This window comes from Taudactylus pleione, unplaced genomic scaffold (genome assembly GCF_031769625.1).
Source record: "Taudactylus pleione unplaced genomic scaffold, aTauple2 ptg000154l, whole genome shotgun sequence".
Taxonomy (NCBI): domain Eukaryota; kingdom Metazoa; phylum Chordata; class Amphibia; order Anura; family Myobatrachidae; genus Taudactylus; species Taudactylus pleione.
The window spans coordinates 6,217,889-6,232,002 of NW_028284556.1; the positions used below are offsets into that span (position 1 = coordinate 6,217,889).

A 14,114-nucleotide genomic window follows, 5' to 3' on the forward strand; every position below is an offset into this window, starting at 1 on the left:
GACGCATCTTGCCATACTGTCCAGCTTTGAAGAAAATGCACCTTTTTTTAACTTTATGCCTCAATATTTTACGCAAAATTGATCAAAACAGCCCTATATTTGGTTATGATCACAGTAGGCATTTATTTTAGATAAAGCATATAGTTTAAATGTGATATTTTTAAAGCTATTTTTTAATAGTCACTTGCTAATAAGCAAGTACTCACAAAACACGTTCGTCCCTCCAATTTATTGCATCACAGATTATTGCTTCAAATTGAACATATACTGAAGTGCCAAGAGTCATGGGATAGCAGTATGTAAAGGTAATGGTACTTTAGGTGAAGTCAACGTACTGTGAGGTCTTGGAAATGCCCAAACCTGCTAGGCTGCTCATGATAGTGATGCCCGACAGTTATGCGGACAGTCAACATTTTGTCGACCTACCATATCACTTTTGTACTAGGAACACCTTATGATAATGACAAGTGGTGTCTGGACAGAATTATAACAGACAAGCGACACTGGCTCAAATCACATTCACATTCAATGCAGAAGGTACCAGACACATATCAAGAAGGTCAGTGCAGCGTTCTTGTTACGCCTGAGGGTTGGGTCTGGCTTGGGTAGGCGTGTGTGGCTGAAGATGGGACTGATGAAGCATGAAGCTCGATGGAGCAGTAGGGACTGCTGGTTATCGAAGAATTATTGGTGTTCTAGCAGTGGCTGACCCGAAGGCATGAATAGGCAATAAAAATATCTTTATTAAACAGGATCTGAATCCGGCTTGATCATCCGAGTAGTGTTGGAGACAATGAGACTGGATGGGTGATCAGGCTGGAATTGAGTTTGAGCCATGCTTGAACTGGATTATTAGCTGGAGAGGTGACCGGACTGGAACCAAATTGGGGACTGGACTGGAACTGCTGAGCATGGGCGTAGAGACCCTACCAGGAGAAGGGGACATGGCCAAATCGCAGGAGGCATGGCCATGCCCCCTTGGGAATAAAAAACCTTTTTGCAGCGCCGCTTAGCGGCTCTATGCACGGGGAGGATGGCGCTGTGAGTTCTTCAGCCCGGCGCAATCCAGAGGGGGATTTACAACAGAAAGCAGCCTTCCACTGTGGCCCAGCACACAGCAGCGTGCACTGGGCTGCTGACAGGTAGGAGAGGGAAGGGTGGCACCAGTCCTGGGCCCCCACTGGGCTCCGCCAACAAGTCCGGGTAATTAGTACCCCCCTCTCTGTGCCCCTGCTGTAGAGGTGACGGACTGGAACTGGAGAGGTGACCAGACTGGAACTGGAGAGGTGACTGGACTGGAACCAAAGATGCAGATATCGGGGTGGAGACGATGATGCAGATATCAGGCTGGAACCGATGATGCAGATATCAAGCTGGAACCGATGATGCAGATATTCTACACCTACAAATATCAGGGAGCTGTGGGATGCTATTCAGACGGAATGGGTCAGCGTCTCTCTAGAGGTCTTCTGTCCACTTGTGGAATCGATGCCACATCGAGTTGCTGCACTCCACCGGGCTAGAGGGGCCCTACATGATACTAGGCACCGATCCCATGACTTTTGCCACTTCAAAGTATTAGAAATTCAAGTCATCTAACATTTTCAACGTTGTCATTTAAAATACTAATAGGAGGTTCGTGGCCAGGTTGCCATTTGAAAGTATGAATTGTTTATTAAGTAGGATTTCATCAGCAGGGGTTCAGTTTAAAATGTAAAGAACTCTTTCTGGAGGTTTTTCATGTATACGTGATCTCGGCCTGCTAACATGAAGTTCTTCCAAGACAGTTCTTGTAGTGCAAAATCAATAACTGGGAAGATGTTAGCGAATCTGAAAGGAACAGGCGACATAGTGCCATACTAATATGTCAGGGAATGCATCACACACTTGTATGGAAAGGGGAATATACCACCCTCATTTAGATAATGAATGGATAGGCAGCCCTTTAAATTTTCATATTTTCATTACTAGTTAGTATAGTGTTTTGGGATTCAGTGTTATCAATAACAGATCATCATTAAAAGCTGTTCATTCAGTTTTAGTCTATATGCCCCTATAGCTAAATTTTTGTAATTTGCTCCTCCAGCAACTAGAACCCACCACTCCTGAACTTGCCCTTACTAAGTGGTGGGTTTGAAGTAATTTCAAACCAGCCAAAACACTCCACTGATTAACAACAGGTTATATTGAGAAAAGGCAATATTTATTAAAGGATGTTTTGACCTTTTAAATAAAGTAGAATCCACCGTTGTTCCCCAACGGTTTGTAAAGGCCTGTCCCTACCCCGCCATGGTTTACAAGTTACAACAACTGGTATAATGTGAAAATAAATATGGAAATATGGTAAAAAAAAAGGCTGAAACAGCTAGTGCTGGTGACACTAAGTCAGGAAGACACACATCGTGAGGTCCCTTGCCATAGTGGCACTCAGCCATAGACTGCTCAGCCCAAAGCTGCAATCCTGCAATTTTTCTAATTTCACATAGTTAGGGACCCATTGGGGCCGATAGTGTAGGGGATGTACCCGCCCACATGGCACTGGCCACACCCACACAGCTCTGATCACAGCTCTTAATCTTCTTATAACCGGCCCTTGAAAAATTTAAACCACAGCCCCATCTGGCCCTTAAAAGGCCCTGAAATATGGTAGTATATGGTAGTAGTCCCTTTAATCAATTATTGGGTAACAGCTATGCTTTGCATTTTGACTGAAAGCACCTTCGCTTGCTCTCTTAGCACTGACAGTGTTTTTTTTTTTCAGTGAGATAGGAGACTGATTGCTTTGAGCTTCTGGTTCTTGTCCTGCACTGTACTCTAATAAATTGCTTGAGTGCAGTTCAGGGATGTAATTGGAGCCTGGATGGTATAAGTATTGTCACTGGGCTACCATGGACAGGACAATATATGGCTAAACTGGTCCACCAAGACTGACAATATATGGCCACACTGTGATATTAGGGAATACACTTTTTATTAATAGTTGTAATTCCACTGGGCTACCATAGATTGAGCAATATATTGCCACACTGGTCTACAAGGAATTGTGCACCATTTGGCTCCTATAAATAAGGGACTGGATTCTGCCTAGTACGCAGACCACCCGGGATGGTGTGTGTTCTGTATCTGTTTATTGCTCTATTCTGTATGTTTGTGATGGTGTACAAACAATGCTTGCATTGTGGTTGTATTACTTTGGGCATTGACTATACGTATTATGAAAGCTATGCTCTGATCTAAAGATGTGTATCGTATGTACTATACCTGAGAACACATAACTACTGATTACGGTTTAATTCCTAGTCTGGCTGCCAAAACAGAATGAGAAGCATAGTTCAAGGCTTACATAGAAATATTAAATCGAGACCCAACCGCAGCTGTCCACGCCCGGCACCCGGCTCACCTTCGTTCGGTATGCCAGGCGTCGGGCTTCTGGCATAGGTCTGATGACAGGCGTCAGGATTTTGATGCCTATCATTAGTATCTAGCTGGGATTAGACAGTCGGGAAGTCGGGGGTCGGCATCCCGTTTAAATAAACCAAATGTATTGATTTAGTTTTTCTTTTAAATGTTCATGTATTTGTTTGTAGCTAGTTTTCTTTTTGCACATGATTTATTTATATCTTACTTTTTTTCAGGCTTTTGATATTATGAAAGTTACACACGGAAGAGACAACTGTTTGATACAAGACTTAACAGAGCTGTTAGGAGACTGTGAGGTGGGCATGAAAGCAACATAGAGAGATGCAAACTTCAGTCATTGAAGAACAGATTCTTGTGTTTTCTTGTGTGCTACCATCAATTAATTACCTTGCATATGTGGTTACTTATAGTCTGTTCTACATTTTTAGACTAAAATCATTGTTGATTTCAGACAAACTAGGCAAAAATATATGGCATATTGCATGGCAGAAATATGTAAAATAAAATTCCTACATTTATAATATAAATTAAAGGTTCTTATATTTATGTGTGTTCTAGGACAAATACTTTCCTGCAGTTGCCTTCCAGTCATAAGACTGAGGACAGTTATTTGATGTGCTACAGTATTATTATTAGGATGATCTTTTATTTATAAAGCACTGACATATTACAGGTTGCTGTACATTATAGACCGTATAGGAGAAGGTAAGTTCAATAATATGCTTCTTTAAATTGTTTGTATAATTATAAACTAATATCAAAATAATCACATTTTCTGCTTTACTGGACATAATTACCATGCTAACAATGACCAGGTACATACGTTACTGCTAGGTAGGTGTAAGGTGGTGAGGGTCATTATGTGTGGGCAGAAGAGGGCACTGGTTCAGATTTATATCAGGGCTTATGCTGGGTACACACTGACAGATACATTGGTCGATCAATTGATCGGCCAATATATCTGCTGCCCGTTGGCCAGTGTGTACCCGCGATATGTCGGTGAACATCGGCGTTCACCGACATATCGGATTGGCTGTGCTGCACAGCCGATGGACAGATATGTCTGCAGATATATCTGTCCATTGGCAAGTGTGTACGGTCTGCAGACTGCCCGTTCACTCACAGCGGCAGCCGCGGGAAGGGAGGCGGGACATGTCCCTGCACGCAGGGACACGCACCCGACTCGCCTCCTGGTTGTCGGGACCCGCAGCCAGACACAGGTGATGGCCATTCAGTGTGTATGAATGACCATCATATGAATGACCCACCTTTAGAGAACCACCACTGATTGTATTCGCATTGCAGGACAATTAATTCCTGAAGTTTCATTGTGAGATTTACCAAACCAAGTAGATAAAAGTTCACAATCCTGTCTGACATCTTTCACATGTATTCCTGTGGATAATCCCCATTACTTTTAGTCAACAAACTTTGTAATAGAGTCTTTGTACCCATTAAGTTTGAATAAACCTCAGAATTAATACTGTAGATATTAAATTATAGGAGACCTCCAATGTATATACAGTATATCTAGATCCTCTTTCTCTCTTCCATTTAATCAAGGCTGTTATCTAGAGGCAGTGGCAGAACTAGAGAGTGGTGGGCCCAGGTGCAAAAATATGCTTTGGGCCCCCCTATGCATTGCCCCCAGTAGTAGTCCCCCCTATGCATTGCCCCAGTAGTAGTTCCCCCTGTAGTAGTTCCCCTATTCATGCCTTCAGTAGTAGTCCTCCTATGCAGTTCCCCCAGTAGCAGCCCCCTATACAGTGCCCCCAGTAGCAGCCCCCTATACATTGCCCCCAGTAGCAGCCCCCATTATACAGCGCCCTCAGTAGCAGTCCCCCTATACAGTGTCCCCAGTAGCAGTCCCCCTATACAGTGCCCCCAGTAGCAGCCCCATTTATACAGTGCCCCCAGGAGCAGCCCCCCCTATACAGTGCCCCCAGGAGCAGCCCCCTTTATACAGTGCCCCCAGTAGCAGCTCCCTTTATACAGTGCCCCCAGTAGCAGCCCCCCCCTATACAGTGCCCCAGTAGCAGCTCCCTATACAGTGCCCCGAGTAGCAGGGGTTCCGGACTGTAGATAGACAGTAATTAGTTAGACAATGTCTAGATAGACCCCAGATTTTAGACAGTCAATAGGTCAACAGGTACAAAAGGTTGACAGGTTCAAAAGGTCGACACACTAAAGGTCAACATGTAAGATGGTCGACAGGGTCAAAAGGTTGACATGAAAATGGTTGACACAAAAATGGTCGACCATGATTTTTTTGTTTTTTTAGGTTTAGGGTTAAGCACTTACTGGAGGGTTAGGCAGTTACCCTCACGGTTAGGGTTAGGCACTTACCAAGACGGTTAGGGTTAGGCACCGGGAGGGAGGGTTAGGCTTAGGCACTTACCGGAGGGTTAGAGTTAGGCACTAGAAGGGATGGTTAGGGTCAGGCACTTACCCCAATGGTTAGGGTTAGGCACTTACCGGAGGGTTAGGGTTAGGCACTAGAAGGGACAGTTAGTGTCAGGCACCTACCCTGATGGTTAGGTTTAGGCACCAGGAGAGAGGGTTAGGGTTAGGCACCAAGGGTAGGTTTAGGGTTACAGTTAGGGTGCAGATTAGGTCTAAAAAACAAAAAAAAATTGTTTCGACCATTTTCATGTTGACCCTTTGACCCTGTCGACCATTTGTACCTGTCGACCTTTAGCGAGTCGACCTTTAGTGTGTCAACCTTTTGTACCTGTCGACCTATTGACTGTCTAACATCTGGGGTCTATCTAGACATTGTCTATCTAATTACTGTCGATCTCTTATACCACACCGCAGTAGCAGCCCCTTTTATACAGTGCCCCCAGTATCTGCCCCCCCTATACAGTACCCCCAGTAGCAGCCCCCGATACATTGCCCCCAGTAGCAGCCCCCTTTATACAGTGGCCAGTAGCAGCCCCCTTTATACAGTGGCCCAGTAGCAGCCCCCTTACACAGTGCCCCCAGTAGCAGCCCCCCTATACAGTGCCCCCAGTAGCAGCCCCACTTACCAGTGCCCCCAGTAGCAGTACCCTTTATACAATGCCCCAGTAGCAGCCCCCTATACAGTTCCCCCAGTAGCAGCCCCCTTTATACAGTGCCCCCAGTAGCAGCCCCATATACTGTATCCCCAGTAGCAGCCCCCCTATACAGTGCTACTAGTAGCAGCCCCCTTTATATAGTGCCCCCTTTATACAGTGCCCCCAGTAGCAGCCCCTTTTATACAGTGCCCCCAGTAGCAGCCCCCATTATGCAGTGCCCCAGTTGCAGCCCCATTATACAGTGCCCCAGTAGCAGCCTCCCTATACAGTGTCCCAGTAGCAGCCCCCCCGATACAGTGCCCCCAGTAGCAGCTCCCCCTATACAGTACCCCCGGTAGCAGCCCCCTATACAATACCCCCAGTAGTGCCCCCTTACATACACACAAAAGGAAAAATAGACAACTTACCTGATCACCGCTCTAGCCGACGTCCACTGCTCCCGGCCCGCTCTGCACTATGGGAGAGACGATGTCTCTCCCATCACCCGCTGCAGGGGGAGCCGGTAGGCGGAGCTCATGAGTGAGCCCCAGCCAGCTCCCTCCGTGGCCGCGGCAGCCAATGAGAGTCTGTATAACTCTCATTGGCTGGCCGCCGCTGTGTGTTTGTTTTTGTGTAGGGCAGACCGCTACTCACCGCGGTTTGCCCTACACTTGTGGGGTCCTGGGGACACTAGCAGCGGGTGTGGGCCCCGGTGCAATGCTGCACCGCCGCTAGTTCCGCCCCTGCCTAGAGCTAAAGGAAGCTGATTTAACATTGTTTTAAAATAATATGATCTTTTTTGTTATAGTTCTATATTTACATGTACATCTCCACGAATCAAAGTCATACATTTTTGCACAGGAGCCGAGAAAGCCAAAGTTATCTCTCTGCCCTTAATGTACTGTAATACTATCTGTTCATAGGAATTTGCTGGCTTTTTTTGTTGGAATGGCATATATAGCATATGCTTACATTAATTTGTCAGAGGATTTATATACATTGTGTCACGGTTGGTGCTAGTGAGTTACCTGTATCAGGTGATGAACTGGAATCACTGGAGGCCGGCTGGACTGGAACCATGGTTAACATGAATAGCTCTTTTATTATAAGAAGTGGGTAGCAGTGAGAACTGCCTTTGGTGATGAGTGACTGGAACTGGAAACTGGAGACGTTGGAATGAGACCATAAGGAACTTGGAGGGACCGGACTGGGACCGGCAGGTAGGCAGACTGAGCTGGTCGAGGTACTATTAGATGGGCTTGCAGACGGATGGTAGCGTAGAAGCTACTTGTTGTGGCTTGGGAGGCCGTGGGTAGACGTTGGTAGCTGGGTGGCTACGTGGAGCGGCTAGAAAGCCGTGGGTGGACGCTGGTAGCTGGGTGGCTACGTGGAGCGGCTTGGGAGCCGTTGGTGAGAGATGGTAGCGTGGAAGCTACTTGGTGCGGCCTCGGAGCCGTGTGGAGAAGCTGGTAGCGTGGAAGCTACTTGGATCGGCCTGGGAGCCGTAGGTGAGAGATGGTAGCGTGGAAGCTACTTGGTGCGGCCTGGGAGCCATGTGGAGAAGCTGGTAGCATGGAAGCTACTTGGAGTGGCCTGGGAGCTGTAGGCGAGAGATGGTAGCGTGGAAGCTACCTGGTGCGGCCTGGGAGCCGTGGGTGAGAAATGGTAACGTGGATAGCTGAGTGCAGAAGGCTTATGGATAGCACTGGTCTAGGAACCAGCAGGAACCTGGGACATACTGGTACACAGAGTTACAGCTATAGCACAAGTAGTACACCATGGAATGTAATGAGATGTTCAAACACTGAGTGCTATTAGAGGAGGATCTATATACCTAGAGTCTGGCAGCGATTGGTGGATACAGACAGGTGGTCTGGCAGTGGCATTCAGTGTGGAGCAAGGCACAACATGCAGAGGGATAAATCATCTCTGCAGCCCTTGAGAATCAGGACCACACCTGTGATTCCAATTAAGACTAGCAATGCTCACAGACAGAGCAGAGTCCAGGTGTTTAATCAGTGTGGGGGGAGAGCAGTCTGCACACACAGAGATGTTACAGCCAGCATGATTCAGCCAGAGCAGATGGCATAAATTCTTAAAGTTGCAGCATAGTACGCATCTCACCTTATGGCTGAATGTGTGTAACTGGGTGGCAACAAAGCATTTTCAAGTAGGATACAGTAAGGGGCAGCACAGACGGTGTAATGGTTAGTGTTACTGCCTCACAGCACTGAGGTCATGGGTTCGATTCCCACTAAGGCCCTAACTGTGTGGAGTTTGTATATTCTCACTGTGCTTGCGTGGGTTTCCTCCGGGTACTCTGGTTTCCTCCCACACTCCAAAAATATACTGGTAGGTTAATTGGCTCCCCACAAAATTGACCATAGTGTGTATGTATGTGAGCATGTAGTAGGGAATATAGATTGTAAGCTCCACTGGGGCAGGGATAAATGTGAATGATAAGATATTCTCTGTAAAGCGCTGCAGAATATGTGTGCACTATATAAATAACTGGTAATAAATAAAATAAAGTGTTGCTTAGGCATTTTGTGTGCATGTTAGATGGAAAGAATATGGCTGGTGCAAATGTGAAACATTCCAGAGCTTCGCAAATTTCACAATATAGCAGCCCACACAGAAACCTGTGGAGGCCACAATTGCAATCGGAAACTGAACCCCATCATACATCCAGGGGATGCTTACATTTTGTTGGTATCCCCCGAAAGTAAAAGTTTCTGGGGGATTTCCTGCTATTTTTTCTAATAAACTATTTGGTGAGCACTGGGGCCATTGTTATTATTTATTGGAGTGCCATTCTTTTGTGTGTATATGTGTATATATATATATATATATATATATATATACACAATAGTAAACAAGTCCTGCACACTCCCAAAATCATGAAATCAATGGAGGGTGCTAAGTCATAATGGATAAACATGCATACTGTATCAAGGTTATGATACCAGAAAAAAACAGCACTCCAGAGGTTAATGCAAAAAAAATTATGTAATTAATTCTCTTGAATGATGCATATCATCCCAAGGTGGACTCCGGAATGACAATCACATTTACAGTAGTTTTCAGTCACAAATCAATAAAGTGCAATGTGCCAGGCATTAGCAGCAGTAATAAAATACTTGCGAATTAGTTGCATTCTAGGAGCCCAAGTACATGAGGATATATTGTCAATGCAGCCCAACGGCCGTTTCGGTGCTGAATGGCACCTTCATCCCTCCTGGTCCTGTCCTCTCGTGTATGGCAGGCAGTATCCAGAATGCCGTTCTGAGGTGGCCGTGTGGAAGGAAGACAGCGGTCAAAAAGCAAAACTCCGTCTGAGCTGGTCCGTATGTAGCGGGGTGTGAAGTTCAGTCCTCGCGCTCTCTGGTCACACCGCGAGCAGGACAGATGGAGCCGATACAAAAGCGGCTCACCAATGTCTCAGGGGAAGCAGCAGCTAAGTGAAAAGCCAGTAGGACCGGACAGAAACAGCTCGTGGGGGTCTGAGCAGTCCTGTTAGGCAAAAGTCCGTGTTTAGTGAGATAATAGGATATCCTTTATCTTTCAATGATTTTGAGAATTGCCTAGAACACTGTCATGCTATGACCATATGTTTGCACATTTATTCCGAGATCTACCCCTGAAGAAGTCGATGTTTCGGCCCCGGAGGGTCTTTGTCAAGACAAATTTATGGGAGGCATCTGTTCAGCATGCAACCAGAGAGCATACTGACCCTACTTCCTGACCTCCCTTTAGTAGCAGATGAAGTCAGCTGTGAATAGTTTACACAGTAAACAGGGATATATCACTTCCGGCACATTAAACAACAGCAAACACTGACCGAGTGTGCGGGCTGATACCAACAACAGTAGAGAAACTGAGGAAACTACCCAGATACATTGCCTAGGCAACTACACAGCGTTTGCATGTCAAATGCGTTCCACACCATTGAGAGGTTCCAACAACAATAGAGACACTGAGGCAACAAATATCAATAAAGGACACTCACCGTGACTTAGAAATTACCTCTGGTCCCACTAAACATAGCCCACGGCTGAGGATCAGTAGTAGCTAACAGGACTCCGAAAACTGAAGTGCGTTATCACACTTTCTTAGGAGCACAATCCGGAAATGTAACCCTGGCAACTGTACAGCACTTGCATGCCAAATGCGTTGCACAGCAATGAGAGGTTCCTAAAGACTGGACCAAAGTGATGTATCCATAGTAACAAAGGATTATTAATTTTCATTATGTAAATCACCAGTCATTAGGTGACAATCAAAACCCCTAAATATAGTGCATACTTACTGTATGCTTCTTTGCATATAAGGGAAATCAGGAAAGGGATTAAAATATAGTACATACCGTGTTTCCCGGATAATAAGACACTGTCTTATTATTTTTTTTGTTCAAAAAAATACCATAGGGCTTATTTTCGGGGTAGGTCTTATATTAATTATCATTGACAGCAGTGCCCCTTATGCAGGCCCCCTTGTAGAAGTGCCCCTTATGCAGGGCACCCCCTTGCAGGCCCCCTTGTAGAAGTGTCCCTTATTGCAATGCACTTACCTGACTCGCCGCCGTCTGGGATGTCGCTCTCACTTGCGCGCTGACTGGATCTAACATGATCCAGCAGGCGCGGCCGCACAGGATCCTCAGCGCGCGGGTGACGTCATGACGTCACCCGTGCACTGCATGACTGGTAATGCTGGTCTCTGCAGCGTTCCCAGCTCAAAATGAGATTCAGGTAGGTCTTATTTTCAGGGTAGGGCTTAATTTGGACCGGGTTGCAAAATTAAGGGTAGGGCTTATTTTCAGGGTAGGTCTTATTATCGGGGAAACACGGTATATAGAACAGTAAATATGCATAGGAATAAATAAGGAATAAAAATGCTGATGTTCTTATCTATAAGCACAATGCGGTATAAGACCACATCTACAAAAAAGCCCCCAAGAGCCAGTAATCAACCATCAGTATATATTAAAGCACCCTAAAAGGAATTTTTTTTAACAATGTACATAATAATTTTATGCTAAACACAGAACAGAGTGTAGATAAGCAAATATATACCAATACCAATTGTATATAAAAAGAACTCACTATAACCTACTCCAGTGTATTTGCACTCAAAAAAATGAAAAAAAAAGAGAGAAAGAAAAAAATTAGACAAAATTAGAAAAATAAAGAAGGAAAAATATCTCTTTGCATTGCTACTCAATCATTCTAAAAATATTTTTAATCAGTTATTCTCATTTAGCCCACTTGGGGATACTGTGTAAAGTCTGTGTATCCAACGGGATTCCAACTTCTTAAGCCTCAGCTCACGATTACCTCCTCTCTTATCTTCTGGGACATGGTCAATTAGCATACACCTTCGTGTTGAGACTTGATGCCCATGAGAGTAAAAAATGTTTTGTGACGGGCTTGTCGGTTTCACCAGTATTTAATGCTGCTCAGATGGAAGCTCGCCATCCGATCCCTAAATGACCTGGTCGTCATACTAACATAATAAAGGCCACATGGGCATGTTAGGGAGTAGATTACAGTTTATGTCGAATACGTATCTTTCCACTATGTGGGTGTGGGAACGTCCCTCCGCTCACCATAGATCGACATGTTACACAGGCATTACACTTAAAACATCCTCTTTTCGCAGTGCTCAACCATGAATCAGTAGATTTCTTTGGCCTTAACATAGGCCGCATGAGAAGCTGCCATAGGTTTGGTACTCTTCTATAAGCATTCATCAGGGGTGGTGTTCTCCCCAATTTTAGCGTAGTATCCGAAGCAACCAGTGGCCAGTATTTTCTGAAAATCCGCATTGTCACTTTAGAGGCATGATCAAACGTGCTGACATGCTCCATCCTCCAATCGGTTTTCTCAGTTAGTTTAGTCGTAGTTGATGTATTAAGTCTCTGGTATGCTTTAGTGATACAGCGACTAATGGATTTGGTGAGTATCCTCTATTAAGGAATCTCTTTCTCATATCCTCAATTTGAATTTTAGCTTGATCACTTCAAGAGTTGATGCGGAGTACTGGAAGAAATTGTGACACTGGTAAGCTTTCCTTAAGTGGAGTGGGGTGTTGTCTACTGGCTCTCAATCGATCAGTAGCCTTTCTAAAGAGTGTTGATCCAAGTTTATTGCCTTCTTTGAAAAGGGTACAATCCAAAAAATGTATTGAGTGCAAATCTAAACTGTAAGTAAATTTTAGAGGTTCATTCAATAGATTTAATTGGTCAACCATATTGATGAACTCATCCTTAGTACCAGACCACAAAATAAATATCATCAATAAAGCCTAAATAAGTCAACAGGTAGGCATCATATTGCTCGAGTATATATTTTTGTTCAAACGCCGCCATATATAGACACGCATAAGATGGCACTATATTCGAGCCCATCACGGTGCCATGAATTTGGCATAATAGTCAGACCCATACAAGAAATAGTTTTTAGTCAAAATCATTTCAATCAATGACATAATGAACTTAACTGGAGGTTGATTCTGTCTCGCCTTGACTAGGCTATCACAAATCACCTCCATACCTTGTACATGTGGAATTATTGTGTACAAAAATTGTACATCTAAGGTTGCTAACCATATGTCTGAAGTTTCCAAAATGACATCCTTCATCTTTAGAAGAAAATCAGTTGTATCATTAATATAGCTGCCAATACATTGCACAAGCAGTTGGAGAAATTGATGTACAAAGATAGCAGGGGGCTGTAACAAAGAGCCTCTAGCCAATATTATGGGTCACCCCGGTGGATCCCCCAACCGCTTGTTTATCTTGGGCAGCGTATATAGGATGGGGGTAATGGGGTGATCAACCTTGAGGTAATCATACGTTTTAGAGTCAATCCACCCCGCATCAAGACCCATTAATAAAATACTATCGATACTCTTTTTGAAAGATGAAGTAGGGTCATGTTCAAGTTTTTCATATGTGTCAACATCAGACAATTGTCACATAATTTCAATATTATTTTGTTCCCAGTCTTGGATGACCACCGCCCCGCCCTTATCGGCGGGACGTATAACAATTGTGTCAATCTTTCTAAGGGCCATTAGTGCATATCTCTGAGCCAATGACATATTAAAATATCTAGGTTTTACAGCACGTTGTTTCATCATTTCATATTCAGTCATTCTGCTAAAGGTTTTAATACTGTTATTGTATGAGACAGTGTCAAAAGAACTTTTTTTGATACATCTATTGGCATCAGCTGTGGTGTGAGCAGTATCACCAAAATGTTCTCATAAACGTAGTTTTCTACTGAATCTATAGTTATCTACCATCCAGTCAAATGAATCATGTGTACTGGTGGGGATAAAAGTTAAACCTAGAGATAGTACAGTTTTTTCAACCTCACTGAGATTGTATGACGAGAGGTTGAATACTAAGTCAGATTCTTCGTTTTTCTGCCCCTTCTTTGTTACCACCACCGCCCCTCCTCTGGTGATTCCTAAACTTCCTCCTCTTTGGAACGGGGGGGGTATGTTGGTAGCTGCTGTTCTAAAAAAGAACCCATATCATTTCTCCTGTCTACATAATCAGTTGTTTCTCCTTCAGATGATGATGGTGCCTAAGATAAATCAGTATGTGCAAATATATATATGTATATATAGTAAATACAGCAGATTAAATTT

At 44.3% G+C, this 14,114-nt stretch overlaps 1 protein-coding gene across 1 annotated transcript in view; it reads left to right on the forward strand.

Annotated features, from left to right (window-relative positions):
- The window catches only part of SMYD3 (SET and MYND domain containing 3), a 1,005,705-nt gene extending 1,001,772 nt beyond the window's left edge, over window positions 1–3,933 (forward strand). The window contains exon 12 of the mRNA XM_088474473.1: window positions 3,636–3,933. Within this exon, the coding sequence (XP_088330599.1) occupies window positions 3,636–3,737 (102 nt within the window). The 3' untranslated portion in view covers window positions 3,738–3,933. The remainder of the gene's footprint in view (window positions 1–3,635) is intronic.
- The last annotated feature ends 10,181 nt before the right edge of the window (window positions 3,934–14,114 follow it).